General features: G+C 46.6%; 1 protein-coding gene across 1 annotated transcript in view; it reads left to right on the top strand.

Moving 5' to 3' along the window:
* Window positions 1-23,105, top strand: part of SPEF2 (sperm flagellar 2) — a 126,922-nt gene that overhangs the window by 9,653 nt on the left and 94,164 nt on the right. Inside the window, exons 2-4 of the mRNA XM_077281690.1 lie at window positions 21,207-21,309; window positions 22,111-22,363; window positions 22,462-22,632. Coding sequence (XP_077137805.1) covers window positions 21,207-21,309; window positions 22,111-22,363; window positions 22,462-22,632 — 527 coding nt within the window. The remainder of the gene's footprint in view (window positions 1-21,206; window positions 21,310-22,110; window positions 22,364-22,461; window positions 22,633-23,105) is intronic.

Below are 23,105 nucleotides of genomic sequence, written 5' to 3'. Positions count from 1 at the left end.
GAGTTCCTTTACATCCCCAGCTTAACACAGACATAGCTCTCCAGTCGAGGACTGGGTTATGAGATTGCAGCCATGGCAATCCCAGCACCAAAACATCATGTAGATTATACAGCACCAGAAAGCGAATAACCTCCTGGTGATCCGGATTAACACGCATAGTCACTTGTGTCCAGTATTGTGGTTTATTATTAGCCAATGGGGTGGAGTCAATCCCTTTCAGAGATATCGGAGCCTCCAATGGCTCCAAATCATACCCACAGCGTTTGGCAAAGGACCAATCCATAAGACTCAAAGCAGCGCCAGAGTCGACATAGGCGTCCCCGGTAATAGATGACAGAGAACAAATCAGGGTCACAGATAGAATAAACTTAGACTGTAAAGTGCTAATTGAAACAGACTTGTCAGGCTTCTTAGTACGCTTAAAGCATGCTGATATAACATGAGTTGAATCACCACAATAGAAGCACAACCCATTTTTTCGTCTAAAATTCTGCCGCTCGCTTCTGGACAGAATTCTATCACATTGCATATTTTCTGGCGTTTTCTCAGTAGACACCGCCAAATGGTGCACAGGTTTGCGCTCCCGCAGACGCCTATCGATCTGAATAGCCATCGTCATGGACTCATTCAGACTCGCAGGCACAGGGAACCCCACCATAACATCCTTAATGGCATCAGAGAGACCTTCTCTGAAAATCGCCGCCAGGGCGCACTCATTCCACTGAGTAAGCACAGACCATTTGCGGAATTTTTGGCAGTATATTTCAGCTTCATCTTGCCCCTGAGACAAGGACATCAAGGCCTTTTCCGCCTGAAGCTCTAAATGAGGTTCCTCATAAAGCAACCCCAAGGCCAGAAAAAACGCATCCACATTGAGCAACGCAGGATCCCCTGGTGCCAATGCAAAAGCCCAGTCTTGAGGGTCGCCCCGGAGCAAGGAAATTACAATCCTGACCTGCTGTGCAGGGTCTCCGGCAGAGCGAGACTTCAGGGACAAAAACAATTTGCAATTATTTTTAAAATTTTGAAAGTGAGATCTATTCCCCGAGAAGAATTCAGGCAAAGGAATTCTAGGCTCAGACACAGGTGCATGAACAACAAAATCTTGCAAATTTTGTACCTTTGTGGCGAGATTATTCAAACCTGTAGCTACACTCTGAAGATCCATTTGAAACAGGTGAACACAGAGCCATTCAAGGATTAGAAGGAGAGAAAGAGAGGAAGGCTGCAGTATAGGCAGACTAGCAAGTGATTCAATTAAGAGCACACTCAGAACTAGAGGGAAAAAAAAAAAAAAAAAAAATTGTAGCAGACTTCTTTTTTCTCTCCTTTCTCAGCCAGTAATTTAACCCTTTTTTGGGCCGGTCAAACTGTCATGATTCTCAATGGCGAGAGAACATAGCCCAGCATATATGAGAACTAGCTCTTGGAAGATGGAAACTATACTGACCATGAACTAAACCTGCCGCACAACTAGAAGTGGCCGGGTAGCATGCCTACGTTTTTTTATCCCTAGATGCCCAGCGCCAGCCGGAGAACTACCTAATCCTAGCAGAGGAAAAGACAGTCCTGGCTCACCTCTAGAGAAATTTTCCCAAAAGGCAGACAGAGGCCCCCACATATATTGGCGGTGATTTAAGATGAAATGACAAACGTAGTATGAAAATAGGTTTAGCAAAATCGAGGTCCGCTTACTAGATAGCATGAAGACAGAAAGGGCACTTTCATGGTCAGCAGAAAACCCTATCAAAACACCATCCAGAAATTACTTTAAGACTCTAGCATTAACTCATAACACCAGAGTGGCAATTTCCGCTCACAAGAGCTTTCCAGACACAGTAACGAAACAGCAGCTGTGAACAGGAACAAAATGCAAAAACACACAAGGACAAAAGTCCAACTTAGCTGGGAGTTGTCTAGTAGCAGGAACATGCACAGAAAGGCTACTGATTACATTGTTGACCGGCATGAAACTGACAGAGGAGCAAGGTTATATAGCGACTCCCACATCCTGATAGGAGCAGGTGAACAGAGGGGATGATGCACACAAGTTAAATTCCACAAGTGGCCACCGGGGGAGCCCAGAATCCAATTTCACAACAGTGGATGTTGTTTACCTGTTTCTATGATTCACAGTATTATTCTATTATGACCCTGAATATGTACTTTATTATGAGCATTTTAATATAAATGGCTGTTAATAAATATGCTACTCTTTTGTAACTTTAAAGACAACTCTATGACTCCTTTTTTCGGATTATCATATATATTGTTGGGGAGTTTTTGTTTTGTCCATTCATGGACTTATATGTGGCTGAGATCTAATTTTTTACATCTTAGCAGTAGTTTATATCTATCACTAGTAAGTGTCGTTGGTATTGGTACTCCATGATTTATATGATGGATTGAGTTATTTATGATACTTTGTAACTGACATGTATTAGTGGTTTGTTGCATATGCAAGTAATATTGTATATCCTTGAGTGGGCCTAAGTGATTTTTGGTGTGGTTTTGCCCTATTCTCAGGCGTGGTGGTATATACCTGGGTGGTTCTTGGCCCCATCGGTCTTTCCTGATACACAGCCAACTTCATTCTCCCCTTATTCATAGGGTATTGCTATGTAATTGTTTTGTACATTATTTATGTCATTTGGTGTATATATACCTATATGTGATTGTTGATATGTGTTATTTCAATAAATTTATACTCTTTTAACATATTTGTACCTTCATTGTTCTCAATGGGTTATATGTTGATAGTTGAAGGGATCACTTTGTGATCATATGTTAGGCCTATCGCTTGTAGGTGTTATCTCCGCAGTTTAGCTGCTGACTCGGTCTCGCTGCTGTCTGTATATGTGTGCAGTTAGTTCACAGCAGGTACAGTGTGGAATAAAAGTATTTAGTCAGCCACCGATTGTGTCCCCCCCAAAAAAGAAATTCACGAATTGCTGGTTTTTGTTCATTCTGCCTCACAAAAATCGGAATAAAAGCGATCAAAAAATTTTACACTCCCAAATATGGTACCAATAAAAACGTCAACTCGTCCCACAAAAAACAGGACCTCACATGACTCTGTGGACCAAAATATGGAAAAATTATAGCTCTCAAAATGTGGAGACGCAAAAACTATTTTTTGCAATAAAAAGTGTCTTTTAGTGTGTTACAGCTGCCAATCATAAAAATCCGCTAAAAAACCCCTCTATAAATAGTAAATCAAACCCCCCTTCATCACCCCCTTAGTTAGGGAAATATATTAAAATTTAAAACATGTATTTATTTCCATTTTCCCATTAGGGTTAGTGTTAGGGTTGGGGCTAAAGTTAGGGTTAGGGTTGGGGCTAAAGTTAGGATTAGGGCTGAGGCTAAAGTTAGGGTTAGGGTTGGGGCTAAAGTTAGGGTTAGGGTTGGGGCTAAAGTTAGGGTTAGGCATGAGGCTAAAGTTAGGGTTAGGGTTGGGCTAAAGTTAGGGTTAGGGTTGGGGCAACAGATATGGTTAGGGTTGGGGCTACAGTTAGGGTTGGGGCCACAGTTAGAGTTAGGGTTGGGGCTAAAGTTAGGGTTAGGGTTGGGGCAACAGATATGGTTAGGGTTGGGGCTACAGTTAGGGTTAGGGTTGGGGCTAAAGTTAGGGTTAGGATTGAGGCTAAAGTTAGTGTTTGGGTTGGGGCTAAAGTTAGGGTTAGGGTGGGGGCTAAAGTTAGGGTTAGGGCTACAGTTAGGGTTGGGGCTACAGTTAGGGTTAGGGTTGGGGCTAAAGTTAGGGTTGAGGCTAAAGTTAGGGTTAGGGTTTGGATTACATTTACGGTTGGGATTAGGGTTGGGATTAGGGTTAGGGGTGTGTCAGAGTTAGGGGTGTGGTTAGGGTTATGGTTGTGATTAGGGGTATGTTGGAGTTAGGGGTGTGGTTAGGGTTGGGATTAGGGTTAGGGGTGTGTTGATTTTAGGGATGTGGTTGGGATTAGGGTTAGGGGCATGTTCGGGTTAGGGGTGTGGTTAGGGTTATGGTTAGGGTTGGGATTAGGGTTAGGGTTGTGGTTAGGGTTATGGTTGGGATTAGGGTTAGGGTTGTGGTTGGGATTAGGGGTATGTTTGTGTAGAAGATAAATATGAAGGGGGCACCACGGATTATATAATGGGATCACCCTGACCTCCAAAACAGTACATCAAAAAACAACAAAGAAAAAGACGAAGGTCATATGAATGGGGATCACCACACTTTGGATTTAGCAAAAAGTAGAAACAATTTTATTATGCTGCAAAAACACATGAAACACGCAATACAGAAAACAGACAGTTAAAAACAATTAAAAAAGCAACACACTTGTTCCTTAGAACCATGGCCCTTAATAAGGCCTGCACCTGCGCTATGGCAAATAGGGCAATGTCACATAGCATGAATACCTATATGGACACCACTGTACATACACTTAGTAATGCAATGAAATAGGCCCACAATAAAGTATACCCGGTGATCACTATGAGAGACAATCCTCTGACCCTGTATCATAAGCACCGTATACACCAGAGGGTTCTGCCATAAGTGCAGACTAATGTTCTCCCTCATACAGGCATGACCCTCACTTTAGCATGCACAGAGGTGAGTGGCCTCACACAAGTCACTGAATAAGGTCTATAGGTAAAATACCGAACATAGACCTCCATGTGTAGCCATACCATACAATACCATGGACATGTGCAGCCAAGTGGATAGCGCAAGTGGAAGAGGGACCCAACGCGTGTCGCCCCGCAAAGGAGGCTTCGTCAGGGGTACCGACCACTGTAACTGTTTTACCTTATATGCAGGTTCCAATAAAGTTTACCAATTGCAGCTGTGTGTGAGCTGCCGCGTGTAGGCTTCAGTGAAAAGACTTCCTGGTAGAAGGTACAACTGCGCAGATGCGCACAGTAACCACCCCCTACCAAGGTGCCATAGTAACCCAGTGTGTATAAACAATACCATATCTGCATGCAGAGAGACTCGTCTCAAAGATTTATCTACCATACACTGGGCTGCAGTGTTTGCGAAGAGAGAAGATAACTATGTAAACATACTTTGCCTGCACATCCAAGGTCTCCGTGATCTGTAGTCACTTCATGTAAACGTGCACAGGCTTGAATGGAGTGCTTCCTGGTAATGGACTCGACTGCGCAGCTGCACACAGTGACAGCCCCATGCCCAGGCACCATGGTAACACAGTGTACACACACAGTGTTGTGTAACCCTGCAGGAACTCACATCTCAAGAGCAATACGCAGGTGTCAGGAATACCTGTCTTACGCCGGCTGCAATATCAGCAGAGACAGAAAATCTATATAGACTCACATCACTTGCCTGTCAGAGGTACCCATAATCTGTGGCCACCCCATATAAACGTTCGCAAGCTTGAATGAAGTGCTTCCTGGTAGTAAGCTGAACTGCGCAACGCGCACAATGACTACCTCATACCAAGGTACCATGGTAACACAGCATATACTAATAGTGCTGTGCAGCCCTGTAGGGATTCACATCCAGAAAGCAATACACAGGCATCAAAGATACCTGTCTTGCACTGGACTGCACAAAATATTCAAAATAGCCATATACCTAATTTGTACCCATCCAAGGGGCCCACATATAGGCTATAGAGCTACAGAGAACGGTGAACATCTACCCCGGAATACAATTCTACATAGATATTTCAGAGTAAGAAGGCGCAGATGTCACCTGCAAGTTCTAAAGATAGAATGATATCTAGCCATGATAAAATCATGCAGATGTTAAACATGCCTGTCTTAGAAATGGCTAGTATAGAAAAATAGCCTACCCCAAAACACGGAAGTACTAATGATAATCCCATATGCACACACATAAGAATATAAGAGTAAGAAGGCGCAGGTGTCACTTGCAAAATATAAGAATAAACTATTATCTAATAACGATCGAATCATGCCGGTATAGACAAGCCTATCCTACAGATAGCTTATGTCAATTATGCTATGAGAGAAAAAAAAAAAAAAAAAAAAAAAAAAAGCCAAGGTATATGTGCATATCCCTATAGGGCTTAATCTGGGAAACAAAACTGCCATGTAGATGACATATAGAACACGTACTACAGGCCCCCAGATGCATGAGGACATATGAATCCCGCCAGCCAGGTTCAAATGCGTTGCATTTGAACCTGGCTGGCGGGATTCATATGTCCTCATGCATCTGGGGGCCTGTAGTACGTGTTCTATATGTCATCTACATGGCAGTTTTGTTTCCCAGATTAAGCCCTATAGGGATATGCACATATACCTTGGCTTTTTTTTTTTTTTTTTTTTTTTTTTTCTCTCATAGCATAATTGACATAAGCTATCTGTAGGATAGGCTTGTCTATACCGGCATGATTCGATCGTTATTAGATAATAGTTTATTCTTATATTTTGCAAGTGACACCTGCGCCTTCTTACTCTTATATTCTTATGTGTGTGCATATGGGATTATCATTAGTACTTCCGTGTTTTGGGGTAGGCTATTTTTCTATACTAGCCATTTCTAAGACAGGCATGTTTAACATCTGCATGATTTTATCATGGCTAGATATCATTCTATCTTTAGAACTTGCAGGTGACATCTGCGCCTTCTTACTCTGAAATATCTATGTAGAATTGTATTCCGGGGTAGATGTTCACCGTTCTCTGTAGCTCTATAGCCTATATGTGGGCCCCTTGGATGGGTACAAATTAGGTATATGGCTATTTTGAATATTTTGTGCAGTCCAGTGCAAGACAGGTATCTTTGATGCCTGTGTATTGCTTTCTGGATGTGAATCCCTACAGGGCTGCACAGCACTATTAGTATATGCTGTGTTACCATGGTACCTTGGTATGAGGTAGTCATTGTGCGCGTTGCGCAGTTCAGCTTACTACCAGGAAGCACTTCATTCAAGCTTGCGAACGTTTATATGGGGTGGCCACAGATTATGGGTACCTCTGACAGGCAAGTGATGTGAGTCTATATAGATTTTCTGTCTCTGCTGATATTGCAGCCGGCGTAAGACAGGTATTCCTGACACCTGCGTATTGCTCTTGAGATGTGAGTTCCTGCAGGGTTACACAACACTGTGTGTGTACGCTGTGTTACCATGGTGCCTGGGCATGGGGCTGTCACTGTGTGCAGCTGCGCAGTCGAGTCCATTACCAGGAAGCACTCCATTCAAGCCTGTGCACGTTTACATGAAGTGACTACAGATCACGGAGACCTTGGATGTGCAGGCAAAGTATGTTTACATAGTTATCTTCTCTCTTCGCAAACACTGCAGCCCAGTGTATGGTAGATAAATCTTTGAGACGAGTCTCTCTGCATGCAGATATGGTATTGTTTATACACACTGGGTTACTATGGCACCTTGGTAGGGGGTGGTTACTGTGCGCATCTGCGCAGTTGTACCTTCTACCAGGAAGTCTTTTCACTGAAGCCTACACGCGGCAGCTCACACACAGCTGCAATTGGTAAACTTTATTGGAACCTGCATATAAGGTAAAACAGTTACAGTGGTCGGTACCCCTGACGAAGCCTCCTTTGCGGGGCGACACGCGTTGGGTCCCTCTTCCACTTGCGCTATCCACTTGGCTGCACATGTCCATGGTATTGTATGGTATGGCTACACATGGAGGTCTATGTTCGGTATTTTACCTATAGACCTTATTCAGTGACTTGTGTGAGGCCACTCACCTCTGTGCATGCTAAAGTGAGGGTCATGCCTGTATGAGGGAGAACATTAGTCTGCACTTATGGCAGAACCCTCTGGTGTATACGGTGCTTATGATACAGGGTCAGAGGATTGTCTCTCATAGTGATCACCGGGTATACTTTATTGTGGGCCTATTTCATTGCATTACTAAGTGTATGTACAGTGGTGTCCATATAGGTATTCATGCTATGTGACATTGCCCTATTTGCCATAGCGCAGGTGCAGGCCTTATTAAGGGCCATGGTTCTAAGGAACAAGTGTGTTGCTTTTTTAATTGTTTTTAACTGTCTGTTTTCTGTATTGCGTGTTTCATGTGTTTTTGCAGCATAATAAAATTGTTTCTACTTTTTGCTAAATCCAAAGTGTGGTGATCCCCATTCATATGACCTTCGTCTTTTTCTTTGTTGTTTTTTGGGGTATGTTTGTGTAATGACCAGAGGTCCGAATAAGATCCAGGGAGTCACGAACCAAGACCAAGGCAGAAATCTCCAACAGTGGTTTACTCAAAGGCAGAATAAGTAAGGTAATATGAGGAATACTCAGGCAGATGCACCCAAAAGATACACTAATTCATCAGCAGCTGAAATCACTGTGCCACTCCAAGGTCTCCTGAGAACTGTATACTCCAACCGGCTAATAATCAATTTACCTCACAGAACAACTCAATACAAGAACAAGCGTAAATTGAATGTAGTGTTATCAAGAGGAGCCCCTGGAATGACACACTGAGTATAACGTCCATACATCTAATAGGCGTTACACCTCTAAAGTAACGATTAAACACTCTGCAAAGGGATACCCGGGTATCTATGACTATGGTACCGTTAACCTAAGATGAGTCTTCTCTCAGGCAGGATTCCACACAGGCTGCAGCCAGTCCAAGTCTTCGGCGCCAATAAGTTACAGCACGCTTCTCCGTCTTGTCGGCCGATGCCGAGCCCAAACGCCGGGGACTTAGTTTAGTGGCCTAAAGAAGTTGTCTCTACTCCTGTAGTTCCTAGAAATGCTCTTACAACAATCCGTCCGTCTTTATATCAGCAGTCTGTCCAAACTTGTTTCTCAACTCAATGCACAGGGACTCCACAGACTCTCAAATACGTACTGGGTTTTCAGTAAAGTCTCAGTTCTCTAAAATAAAAGGTTAACTGTTTCCAGAAAAACGTTAGCAACAAAACAAGTCTCTCACAGAGTTGATTCCTCTCGAAGCTTTTCTCCAACACACTGGCAGCAAATTCACACAGTCTCTTTCTATATCACTGCTGCTTCCTTCTCCTTTCCCGCCTTTTCTTCTCTGCTCTCACTTCCTTATCTCACACTTTACACAACCGACACCAGACCCCACCCACCAGCACACATAGTCTCCGGGGGCCTGGCAGTGTCTGTCCTTTGCTGCAGCAGGCAAAAACCACAGGGTCCTAGTGCCCTCTCAGTGGGACTACAGTTCACCCTCTTACATGCCACCCCACTAGAGGTTGGCGTCCTCGACATACCTTCCCACTCAAATTCATCCTGAGCATATCGCTGAGGCGGTATTCCAGCCGTAGATCGTGTAGTTCTCCTGAGTCCTACATCAACAGGTGCAACCCTAGAGGGAGCTAAAGTCACTTCCGTGGTCGTGTTAGCGGGCGCAAGTGGAGTTGCCTCCTTCTGCGGTTCGATGTCCCGTGATACAGTGTCAGGACCAAGCAGTCGATCTGATGCGCTCTCCTCAACAGCATCCTCCACATCCTCAACATCCTCATCACACAAGACCAGATTGGTCGGAGGGGGCAAATAAGCAGGCGCAGGAACAAGCACACCATCAAACTCAAGATCATTCAGCGTTCCCGCCCCTTGGGACACGGCCTCTGGCTCTGGGGGAATAGGCGCCGAATCTTCAAACCAGCACCGTTGTAGCATGTTACGGTGCAAATTACGGGTTGGCCCCCCTGTCCCCACCGGCTCGACCTCGTACACTGGAATCTCAGGAGTCACCTGTTTTTTTATCAGATACGGTATCGCCTCCCATCGGTCACTCAGCTTTCCTGATCGTCGTTTTGTCCTCACCAACACTCTGTCTCCCGGAGAGAACAACTCTGTTTGTACGGGTCGCGTGTCCCTATGGACCACCTGGCGAAGGTGGTCGCCCACCACCTGATGCACCACCCTCAACCGCCACCAATGCTCTCGTACCCACTCGGATGCGGTCCGAAGGGGGGCGGAGGAGGGATCCGGCATGTTCAAATCCTCAATGTCTCGGCCAGGTCTACCAAACATCAACATGTGGGGTGAGTAACCAGTAGTACTGTGCACCCTGTTATTGTAAGCCCACATCAATTCGGGGAGATACTCAGGCCAGCGTGTCTGTTGCTGACCCTCTAAGGACCTCAACATTTGCAACAAGGTCCGATTAAAGCGCTCACACGCTCCATTACCCTGAGGGTGGTAAGGCGTTGTTCTCGACTGCTCGATACCATAGAGCTGGTGCAACTCCCTCATCAGCATCCCCTGAAAGCAGGCCCCTTGATCTGAATGTACTCTCTGCGGACACCCGAACACTTGGAAGAAATGTCGACACACGGCCTCAGCCGCCGACTTGGCCGTCTGATCTCTTGTCGGCACCGCTACAGCATACTTGGTAAAGTGATCTGTCATCACCAGGCAATAGGAGTACCCTGACGTAGAGTACCCTATCAAAACGTAGTCAATCATGAGTAGCTCCAGTGGAGCTGAAGTCTTAATAGACTGTGTGGGAGCCCGCTGTTCAGGGCTTTTGTTGAGCCCACAAATTCGGCATTGCCGACACGCGTCGGCCACCATCCCTCCCAACTCAGGGCAATAGAGGACTCGCTGCAACCACTGAAGTGTCTTTTCACTTCCAAAATGGGCCCCCTTCTCATGCGCCTCACGAGCGACCACAGGACCCATCCCCACAGGAATTATCAGTTGGTACCGATGCTGCAGCTCAGATCGCAGGTACACCTTACGATACAGAAGACCTTGTTCCACACACAATTTATCCCATTGTCGAAGGAGTTTCATTCCTTCCATGGACAACTGAGCCTTGTCCTCTGCACTGGGCCAGACCTTGTTTTGTACCCATCGACGCACAAGTTCAACGTCCGGACACTCATCTTGGACTTTTGTCCAATCTGAGGGTGTTTTACCCAGGACACAGGGCATTCCGGTGGCCACCCCACTTGAGTGTACCACACTTTGGAAGATAGGTATCTGCCCCAAAGCTGGAGTTTCAGTGTCCTCAAGTTGTTCGTCAACATCTTCCCCTGACGACCCAAGGGGCACTCTTGACAATGCATCTGCATTGCCGTTTTCTCGACCAGAGCGGAATTTAATGCGGTAATTGAACTTGGCCAGTCTGGCGACCCACCGCTGCTCCAACGCTCCCAGTTTCGCATTCTCTAAGTGAGCTAGCGGGTTGTTATCTGTCATGACTAGCACCTCAGCCCCTGTTAGATACTCGGCGAAGCGTTCTGTCATTGCCCACACCAGGGCCAGTAATTCCAGTCGGAATGAGCTGTAATTGGCCGTATTTCGCTCAGAGTCTCTTAAAGACCTGCTACCATAAGAAATCACTCGCTCTCGGCCGTCCTGCACCTGTGCTAGTACTGCCCCCAACCCATGAAGACTACCATCGGTATACAACAAAAAAGGAGTGTCAAACCGGGCGTATGCCAGCAATGGGGCACTCCTGAGGGCGGTTTTCACTTCATCAAATGCCTTTTCCTGTAGGGGCCCCCATGGAATGGGGCGGTTTCAAGGACCCAGCGCTGTCCCTCTCAAAAGTTCTTTCAAGGGACCCACCACTTGTGAGAACTTAGGCACAAACCGCTGATAGTATCCTGCTAGGCCCAGGAAGGCCCGCACTTCTCACAGGTCACAGGGAGGTGGCCACTCTTGTACCGCCTTAATCTTACTGGCTATAGGTAGTACCCCGTCCGGGGTCACCAGGTGTCCCAAATACTCAATCTGGTTTCGTAACAATTGACATTTTTTTGGCTTTATTTTCAGGCCGTAGCTCCTGAGCCGTCGGAGAACTTGACGCAGCTTCTCCAGATGATCTTCAAATGTGGTTCCGAACACCACAATGTCGTCTAGGTATATCAGGACTGATTCAAAATTTAGATCGCCTAAGCAATGTTCCATCAGGCGTTGGAAGGTTCCCGGGGCGGTAGCGAGGCCAAAGGGCATCCGGTTGAACTCAAAGAGCCCCATTGGTAAGACAAACGCCGTCTTGGCCCGATCTTTTTCAGCCATTGGGACCTGCCAGTACCCGCTTGCCAAATCCAACGTGGAGAAATACTTGTCCCGACCCAGGGCCGACAGGGATTCTTCAATACGGGGTAAAGGATATGCGTCCCGTACGGTGTGGGCATTCAATTTTCGATAGTCCACACAAAATCGGAGTGTCCCATCCTTCTTGCGGACCAAGACTACAGGGGCCGCCCAGGGACTCCGGCTCTCTCGGATCACTTGGTTGTCTAGCATACTGGCCACCATGCTCTTCACCTCTTGATAGAGCGCCGGAGGGATTTGACGATATCTTTCTCTGATGGGTGGAGTATCCCCCGTTGGAATCTCATGCTCAATCGTCTGGGTACACCCGAAGTCCTCTCCATGTCGGGAAAAGGTCTCTTGATGCTCCCACAAAACTCTCTCCAACTGCTCCAACTGCACTGCGGTCAGCTTCTCCCGATCCACCCCCATCTGCTCCATGATCACATGACCATTCCATTCTTCAGTAGGAGGTTCAGTCCGGCCTACCTCGACCGCAAATGTCCAGGATGACTGTTGATCTGGTCGCAGTTCGAATCCTGCATTTTCTGGCACCTTCTCTGCCGGCACAAACAGTTCAGCCGGTATGGTCCCAGCGGGAATTGTAACAGCCTCATCTAAAACATTGATGCATCGGACCGGCACCTGTCCATTCTTTACAATCGCCAAAGACCGGGCCACATGTACTTTGGCAAATGAGGAACTCTCTTGGGCGGGCTCAAGTAGCACTTCAAGCCCATTCAATCTCTGTGCAGCTCCCACCGGCAGCATTAAGAGTTCCTCTTGTCTGGGTCCCAGCAGGATCGGGGCCCGCGATGGCACTCGGACCCGGCCCACCCGGCCACCTGGGACCGCACTTTTCAGCAAGTCGCAACTCAGCACTAGACGGTGTAAAATTCTCTGTGTGGGTCGGTGTCTTGTCGCCCGGGCCCAGTATCAGGGTCCTTCACTGGCATACATCTGGTGATTCAAGTCTCGCAGCACGTTCATTCCGAGCGTCACTCCATTCCTCTTCTAGGGGGGTGATCCACCAGTACTACCCCTTTCTGCCCCAGCTCTTGACCAAACATTTTTAGCTGCATCCACACGATCCCCTTGACTAACAGTTGACCATTATTTGCGGCGGTAAATGGTATCACTCGGCCATCCTCTGGCATCACTAGTCGACTGAAGTATCTCTCATATACTTCTAGAGGCATTATAGTACATTCGGATCCCGTGTCAACCAAGCACCTCATCTTCCGCCCTTCAAACTCTGCTTCCATCACTGGACTACATGCAAACAAATCTTGCTCATTCCGTCGAGGGCTTTGTGCGGGTGGGGCCGCTGCTGCTTGCCCTCTCATGGCAGCGGCCGGAAGTTTAAAGCCGGCGACGGGGTTTCTGGGGCTGCAAGCGTCCGGCAGTAACGAGAGATGTGTCCCTGGCGCCCACACTTCCAGCAGGTAATTGTTCCTCGTGGACGAGGGCTTGACTCATTCTGATAGGGCGACCTGGCCATCTGTGGGGTCACCGTTCCAGGGGGTGGGGCAGAAGGCCCCCAAGAGGGGGTATAGGCGGGACCAACTGTCAGTTGAGACAATTTCAGCTTCAACTCCTTTACCTCAGCATGCAAAGCTTGTACCACGCTTACCAGCCCCTCTCCCCCTGACCCCGATGACCCACCTTCCTCCAGCTGGGCACTGTTCACTGACCCCTCGGGCACATGGGCAGATTTCTCTTCCCTTTCCACTGCAGCTCGGTAAATCTGCCAGAAAGATAATTCTGGTGCAGCCCGAGCCATTTCCAACAATTTGTCCCAGAGAAGTCTATTGACTAACCCGGTGATGAATTGATCCCGGAGCAAGCGGTCTACCTCCCGGAACGCCCCCATGGCCCCTGGGTCTAGTCGCTGCATCTCATTCAACGTCTCTTGCAAGATATTAGAGTACTGCATCAGGGACTCACACTCTCTTTGGGGACGATTAAAGAATAGGGACCGAAGCTGGGCCACACGTGCTCGGCCCCCCAAACTCCCCTCTAACAGTTCCAAAATCTTTTCTAACGTATCCCTCTCTGATTCTGGGCGCACCATCACCATACGCCTAATATCACCCTCCAGTGCATTTAATGCCAGCTCAGCGCGTAACGCGGGGGTCAAATTACACATGCGCAGAATACTCCGAACCCTCTCGGCCCAATCTTGCAACGCCATATTGCGCCCATCGTATTTCGGCATGTGCTGAAGTAAAGCTCCTACAGGCACATACCATCCCGGAGTCGCTGCGGCTGCCCGGGGGACCTCAACCCCCGAGGAGGATGCGGATACAGCGGGGTCGTTTCTACCCTCGCCTCCGTCCATGACAAACACTGGATCCTGCCGGCTACGCCAAAACTGTAATGACCAGAGGTCCGAATAAGATCCAGGGAGTCACGAACCAAGACCAAGGCAGAAATCTCCAACAGTGGTTTACTCAAAGGCAGAATAAGTAAGGTAATATGAGGAATACTCAGGCAGATGCACCCAAAAGATACACTAATTCAGCAGCAGCTGAAATCACTGTGCCACTCCAAGGTCTCCTGAGAACTGTATACTCCAACCGGCTAATAATCAATTTACCTCACAGAACAACTCAATACAAGAACAAGCGTAAATTGAATGTAGTGTTATCAAGAGGAGCCCCTGGAATGACACACTGAGTATAACTTCCATACATCTAATAGGCGTTACACCTCTAAAGTAACGATTAAACACTCTGCAAAGGGATACCCGGGTATCTATGACTATGGTACCATTAACCTAAGATGAGTCTTCTCTCAGGCAGGATTCCACACAGGCTGCAGCCAGTCCAAGTCTTCGGCGCCAATAAGTTACAGCACGCTTCTCCGTCTTGTCGGCCGATGCCGAGCCCAAACGCCGGGGACTTAGTTTAGTGGCCTAAAGAAGTTGTCTCTACTCCTGTAGTTCCTAGAAATGCTCTTACAACAATCCGTCCGTCTTTATATCAGCAGTCTGTCCAAACTTGTTTCTCAACTCAATGCACAGGGACTCCACAGACTCTCAAATACGTACTGGGTTTTCAGTAAAGTCTCAGTTCTCCAAAATAAAAGGTTAACTGTTTCCAGAAAAACGTTAGCAACAAAACAAGTCTCTCACAGAGTTGATTCCTCTCGAAGCTTTTCTCCAACACACTGGCAGCAAATTCACACAGTCTCTTTCTATATCACTGCTGCTTCCTTCTCCTTTCCCGCCTTTTCTTCTCTGCTCTCACTTCCTTATCTCACACTTTACACAACCGACACCAGACCCCACCCACCAGCACACATAGTCTCCGGGGGCCTGGCAGTGTCTGTCCTTTGCTGCAGCAGGCAAAAACCACAGGGTCCTAGTGCCCTCTCAGTGGGACTACAGTTCACCCTCTTACATTTGGGTTAGGGTTTCAGTTAGAATTGGGGGTTTCCACTGTTTAGGCACATCAGGGGCTCTCCAAACGCAACATGGCGTCCGATCTCAATTCCAGCCAATTCTGTGTTGAAAAAGTAAAACAGTGCTCCTTCCCTTCCGAGCTCTCCCATGTGCCAAAACAGGGGTTTACCCCAACATATGGGGCATCAGCGTACTCAGGACAAATTGTACAACAACTTTTGGGGTCCAATTTCTCTGGTTACCCTTGGGAAAATAAAAATTTTGGGGGCTAAAAAATCATTTTTGTGGGAAAAAATTATTTTTTATTTTCACGGCTCTGCGTTATAAACTGTAGTGAAACACTTGGTGGTTCAAAGTTCTCACTACACATCTAGATAAATTCAAATATGGGGTCACTTGTGGGGGGTTTCTACTGTTTAGGTACATCAGGGGCTCTGCAAAAGCAATGTGACGCCTTCTGACCATTCCATCTAAGTCTGCATTCCAAACGGCGCTACTTCCCTTCCAAGCTCTGCCATGCGCCCAAACAGTAGTTTTCTCCCACATATGGGGTATCAGCGTACTCAGGACAAATTGGACAACAACTTTTGGGGTCCAATTTCTCCTGATACCCTTGGGAAAATACAAAACTGGGGGCTAAAAAATAATTTTTGTGGAAAAAAAAGAATTTTTATTTTCACCTCTCTGCGTTATAAACTGTAGCGAAACACTTGGGGGTTCAAAGTGCTCACCACACATCTAGATATGTTCCTTAGGGGATCTACTTTCCAAAATGGTGTCACTTGTGGGGGTTTCCACTGTTTAGGCACATCAGGGGCTCTCCAAACGCGACATGGCATCCCATCTCAATTCCAGTCAATTTTGCATTGGAAAGTCAAACGCCGCTCCTTCTCTTCCGAGCTCTGCCATGCGCCCAAACAGTGGTTTACCCCCACATATGGGGTATCAGCGTACTCAGGACAAATTGCACAACAACATTTGAGGTCCAATTTCTTCTGTTACCCTTGGTAAAATAAAATAAATTGGAGCTAAAGTACACTTTTTGTGAAAAAAAGTTAAATTCTTTTTTAAACATTCCAAAATTCCTGTGAAACACCTGAAGGGTTAATAAACTTCTTGAATGTGGTTTTTAGCACCTTGAGGGGTGCAGTTTTTAGAATGGTGTCACACTTGGGTATTTTCTATCATATAGACCCCTCAAAGTGACTTCAAATGTGATGTAGTCCCTAAAAAAAAATGGTGTTGTAAAAATGAGAAATTGCTGGTCAACTTTTAACCCTTATAACTCCCTCTACTGAAAAAAATTTTGGTTCCAAAATTGTGCTGAGGTAAAGTAGACATGTGGGAAATGTTACTTATTAAGCATTTTGTGTGACATAACTCTGTGATTTAAGGGCATAAAAATTAAACGTTGGAAAATTTTCAAAATTTTCGCCAAATTTCCGTTTTTTTTCACAAATAAACGCAGGTAATATCAAAGAAATTTTACCACTAACATGAAGTACAATATGTCACGAGAAAACAATGTCAAAATCACTGGGACCCGTTGAAGCGTTCCACAGTTATAACCTCATAAGTGGACAGTGGTCAGAATTGTAAAAATTGGCCCGGTCATTAACATGCAAACCACCCTTGGGGGTAAAGGGGTTAACAAAAGTTCATCTCAATATTTTGTTATATTTCGTTTGTTGGCAATGACAGTGGTTAAACGTTTTCTGTAAGTCTTCACAAGGTTGGCACACACTGTTGGTGGTATGTTGGCCCATTCCTCCATGCAGATCTCCTCTGGAGCAGTGATGTTTTGGGCCTGTCACTGAGCAACACGGACTTTCAATGCCCTCCAAAGGTTTTCTATGGGGTTGAGATCTGGAGACTGGCTAGGCCACTCCAGGACCTTCTATGCCCTGGTTGTGTGCTTGGGATCATTATCATGCTGAAACACCCATCCACGTTTCATCTTCAATGCCCTTGCTTATGGAAGGCGGTTTACACTCAAAATCTCATGATGCATGGCCCCATTCATTCTTTCATGCACCCGGATCAGTCGTCCTGGTCCCTTTGTAGAGAAACAAGCCCAAAGAATGATGTTGCCACCCCCATGCTTCACAGTAGGTATGGTGTTCTTTGGATGCAACTCAGCATTCTGTCTCCTCCAAACACGACGTGTTTTGTTTCTACCAAACAGTTCTACTTTGATTTCATCAGACCATAGGACATTCTCCCAATACTCTTCTGGATGATCCAAATGCTCTCTAGCAAACTTCATACGGGCCCGGACATGTACTGGCTTAAGCAGCGGTACACGTCTGGCACTGCAGGATCTGAGTCCCTGGCGGCGTAGTGTGTTACTGATGGTAGCCCTTGTTACTGTGGTCCCAGCTCTATGCAGCTCAGTCACTAGGTCCCCCATGTGGTTCTGGGATTTTTGCTCACCGTTCTTGTGACCATTTTGACCCCACGGGGTGAGATCTTGCGTAGAGCCCCATATCGAGGGAGATTTTCAGTGGTCTTGTATGTCTTCCATTTTCTAATTATTGCTCCACAGTTGATATCACACCAAGCTGCTTGCCTATTGCAGATTCAGTCTTCCCATCCTGGTGCAGGGCTACGATTTTGCTTCTGGTGTCCTTCAACAACTCTTTGGTCTTCACCATAGTGGAGTTTGGAGTGTGACTGTTTGAGGTTGTGGACAGGTGTCTTTTATACTGATAACGAGGTCAAACAGGAGCCATTACTACAGGTAATGAGGGGAGGACAGAGGAGCCTCTTAAAGAAGAAGTTACAGGTCTGTGAGAGCCAGAAATCTTGCATGTTTTTAGGTGACCAAATACTTATTTTCCACCATAATTTGCAAAATAAATCTTACCAAATCAAACAAGGTGATTTTCTGGATTTGTTTTCTCATTTTGACTCTGAGGGTATGTGCACATGTCAGGATTTCTTGCAGAAATTTCCTGAAGAAAACCGGAAATTTTCTGCAAGAAATCCGCTTTTTTTTTTGCGTTTTTTTCCCGTTTTTTTTTAGCATTTTGCAAGCGAAATTAGCTTGCAGAATGCTAAAGTTTTCCAAGCGATCTGTAGCATCGCTTGGAAAACTGACTGACAGGTTGGTCACACTTGTCAAACATAGTGTTTAACAAGTGTGACCAACTTTTTACTCTAGATGCTGCCTATGCAGCATCAATAGTAAAAGATAGAATGTTAAAAATAATAAAAAAAATAAAGCAAATGGTTATACTCACCCTCTGCAGACAGCCGATCTCCTCAGCGGCGTCCGTTCCTATAGCTGGTGTGGTGCAGGACCTTCGATGACGTCGCGGTCACGTGACCGCGACGTCATCGCAGGTCCTTCACCACACCAGCTATAGGAACGGAAGCGGCAGCATGCACCGCTGAGAGGCGGGAAGACTCCGGGGGCCTTCGAAGGTGAGTATATGACTATTTTTTATTTTAATTCTTGTTTTTTTACCAATTATACGGTGCCCAGTCCGTGGAGGAGAGTCTCCTCTCCACCCTGGGTACCAACCGCACATAATCTGCTTACTTCCCGCATGGTGTGCACAGCCCCATGCGGAAAGTAAGCAGATCAATGCACTCCTAGGTGTGCGGAATCCCCGCAATTCCGCAAATTTAATGAACATGTTGCTTTTTTTTCCGCAATGCGATTTTTTCGCGGAAAAAAATGCAACATTTGCACAAGAAATGCGGAATACACTGAAAATAATGGGAGGCATATGTAAGCATTTTTTTTCGCGTTTTTTTCATGTTTTATCACGTTTTTATAGCGAAAAAACGCGAAAAATACTGAACGTGTGCACATGGCCTCATAGTTGTGGTCTATCTATGATGTAAATTACAGGCCTCTCATCTTTTTAAGTGGGAGAACTTGCACAATTGGTGGTGACTAATACTTTTTCTCCACTGTATATAGCTACCTACAGACCCTGCTCCGAGCTAAGCTATAGAAAGACAATTATAGTTTAATTTAACAACAATGGTGGAAGGTCCCACAGATTGTATAGATTTGATTGTATAGGGGCCAGACATTTCTGCTGATGTTACTTTCACATTCAAAGTTACAGTAACCGTAATTTTAATTTTTCTTTAAAATATCAATAGAACATTTATCTTATCAGTGAAATCTGCTTCTTTCTCCTCCTCCATCTTTCACTGTCACTTAAGGGGTTAAATCTGTATTCAGTGAAAACAGATCTTCCCAATACTGAGAGAGGAGATGACATTTGGTGCTTTTAAAGTTCTATGGAGGAGGAGTAGCTAGAGGGAGACACACACAGAGGAGGAGGAGCTGGTGGCTGACACAGGCAGAGGAGGACAACCTAGAGGAAGACACAGGCAGAGGAGGTGGAACTAGAGGCTGACACAGGCAGAGGAGAAGGCGCTAGAAGCTGACACATGCAGAGGAGGAGCTAGAGGCTGACACAGACAGAGGAGGACAACCTAGAGGAAGAGACAGGCAGAGGAGGAGGAACTGGAGGCTGACACAGGAAGCTGAGGAGGAACTAGAGGCTCACACAAGCAGAAGAGAAGGAGCTAGAAGTTGACACATGCAGAGGAGGAGGAGCTAGAAGCTGACACATGCAGAGGAGGAGGAGCTAGAGGCTGACACATGCAGAGGAGAAGGAGCTAGAAGCTGACACATGCAGAGGAGGAGCTAGAAGCTGACACATGCAGAGGAGGAGGAGCTAGAAGCTGACACATGCAGAGGAGGAGGAGCTAGAAGCTGACACAGGCAGAGGAGGAGGAGCTAGAGGCTGACACAGGCAGAGGAGGAGACAGAGGCAGACACAGACAGAGGAGACAGAGGAGGATGAGCTAGAGGAAGACACAGGCAGAGGAGGAGGAACTAGAGACTGACAGATGCAGAGGAGGAGGAACTATATGCAGACACAGGTAGAGGAGGAGGAGCTAGTGTCAGACACAGGCGGAGGAGGAGTTAGATGCTGACAGGCAGAGGAGGAGGCGCTAGGATCAGACACAAGCGGAGGAGGAGTTAGATGCTGACAGGCAGAGGAGGAGGCGCTAGCATCAGACACAGGCGGAGGAGGAGTCATTTGTGTCAGACACAGGCGGAGGAGGAGTTAGATGCTGACAAGCAGAGGAGGAGCTAGTATCAGACACAGGCGGAGGAGGAGGAGCTAGTATCAGACACAGGTGGAGGAGGTGTTAGATGCTGACAGGCAGAGGAGGAGGAGCTAGTATCAGACACAGGCGGAAGAGGAGGAGCTAGTATCAGACACAGGCGGAGGAGGAGTTAGATGCTGACAGGCAGAGGAGGAGGAGCTAGAGACCAACACAAGCACAGGGTAACCTAGAGGCAGACACAGGCAGAGGAGGAGATAGAGGCTGACAAAGACAGAGGATAAGGAGCTAGAGGAAGACACAGGCAGAGGGGGAGTAACTAGAAACAAACACAGGTAGAGGAGGATATAGAGGCCGACACAAGCATTCCGCTGCAAGTGCTGCTGTAATGGCAGTTACATTTCTCCATAGAGCCTTATGAGCACCAACTGTCATTTCTTATCTCTGTAATAGGAAAGTCTGTGTTCAGGTTTTACCCATTAATTGGAAATTTCGGCAATGAAAGATCAGTCCTGGAGGAGAAAGAAGCAGCAATTTCTCTGATAAAATGTATTACTAAGTTGCTTCTTTTAACCTGTCCTGTTCATTAGTGAATTGAAAAATTAATATGACGATTACTCTTTAACTCTGAGGTTCTCTTTAAGCGATCATTATATTACAGCGCTCCTCTGCCCACACTGGATTCTTATCTCTCTTTTTTTTCCTTCTAGACCCGAACTCTTTTGCCCGGGAGTTCTGCAGCGGATACCTGATCGGTGAAGTGTTACACAAATACGAACTCCAAAATGACTTTGAGAAGTTTTCTCAAAACAGGTGAGTCTTAAATCTGTGACACGTTCCCGCCACCCCCCCCCCCCCACCCCCCGGTCACAATGCAGACGATTATAGCTCATCCTCTGTCATTCATTTCATCTGTTGTTCATATATAATTTTCCTTTCATTCATCCGTCCTTTTATTTCCTATAACAGTGATTTATAAAGAAGTATCCCCCCCCTTTATTCAGGATCTTCACATTTTATTCTGAGTGTGAAGAGTTGATAAAGAGCGTCTCTCCCTCTGGAGGACCCGTCCTGTCCTGTATTACACACACAACCATTGATATGAATGGAAACTGTGTAATACCTCATTCCGCCTGCGGTGGAGCTGCAGGGAAACAAGACACTTACTGCCAGGTTACTCCGCAGGAAGGGAGAAGTCAGCTCTTCTCTTTCTCCTCTATTCACTTTGCTGTGAATAATGCTATAACCCGTCTGCGGTGCTGCTGGGGGTCCATTTCTGCAGGAGGTCCCATTATCACTGATGTCATCCCTTTTTGACGTATTACAGACACTTTAAAGGGGTTGTCCATATTGATGACCTATCCTCAGGTTGTCAGATCGGTGGCGGTCTGACGCTCAGCACCTCTGCCGATCAGCTCTATACACTGCGTAGTGGCCATTCTCAGTACTGCAGCTAAGATCACATTCACTGCAATAGGAGCTGTACTGCAGTACAGAGAACGACCACTACGGCTGTGCTGTTCCGCCTGATCGGTGGGGGTCTCAGGTGCTGGACCACCATCAGTCTGATATTTATCCTATGGGTGGGTCTTTAACGTGAAAGTATTTTTGCAGAACGGCCAACTCCAAACTGAACAATTTCACCCGGGTGGAGCCCACCTTACAGCTTCTGAGCATCCCGTTCGACCAAAATGTGGCCCAGAATATCATGTCCGAGCAGCACGGTGCCGCCACCAGGCTCCTCTACCAGCTATACATCGCCCTACAGAAGAAGAAGAAAGCGGGGCTGACCGGCGTGGCCCTGGAGACGTTGAGAGCCGCTGCCCCAGCAAAGCTACAGAGCATAGGCACAGAAATGTATAAGGAGGTGAGCGCCGTAACCTTCTCCATGTAGAGGGGGAGGGGGCACATACACTTTATTCGGGAGTGCTAAGGTTTGGGTTTTTTTTCCCCTGGAATTTCTAGAGATTGAAGACCTTGGTCCCTCGTCAGTCTGACCTAAGCCTGCAGCAAGTGACCAAACAGTTCGAATTAAGGGCCAAAGAGATGGAGGAAAGACTCGCCCGACTTCAGAACGACGAGATGAAGAAAATCCAGAAGATACAAGAAGAGTTAAGAATTCAAGACATCGAAAAGGTGGCAGTAAAGGGGGGACCCCGTGTCTCCCACTCACTCTTCTCCTCACTTATCGCAACTGGCTGACAATGAGCTACGCGCACCCCACAGGCTGCCCAATATTCCACACCTGTCACAAGCGGGTCACATCCTGGGAGATCTGGGGTTAGAAAATCACTATGTATTGTGAATCGCAGGTCTCCTATTTAGCCGGTGTGTTTGTGTTTCATATTAAATGGATTTTGGTGCTGAAGAGGTAACGACCCTCTCTGTTTTGGTTAGAAACTTACAGCTGCATCTTACGGCTGTTCCTTACCTGGTCATTTCCTCTTCCTATAAAATCTGGTCAGACCTTCTCTTCTTTGCCAGTGAAAGCTTTGCTTCCTAGCTCCTTGGAGACGCTGTGCTGAAGAGGAGATGGAGATGGTTGTGTGCTGTTTTTGGTTGTATGCCTTCCTCATTGTCCTATTCCCATTTAATTGATACACTAGCAT

This window comes from Ranitomeya variabilis, chromosome 1 (genome assembly GCF_051348905.1).
Source record: "Ranitomeya variabilis isolate aRanVar5 chromosome 1, aRanVar5.hap1, whole genome shotgun sequence".
Lineage (NCBI taxonomy): Eukaryota > Metazoa > Chordata > Amphibia > Anura > Dendrobatidae > Ranitomeya > Ranitomeya variabilis.
Note: the sequence above shows the minus strand (reverse complement) of the source record. Positions and strands in the feature narration are given on the sequence as shown.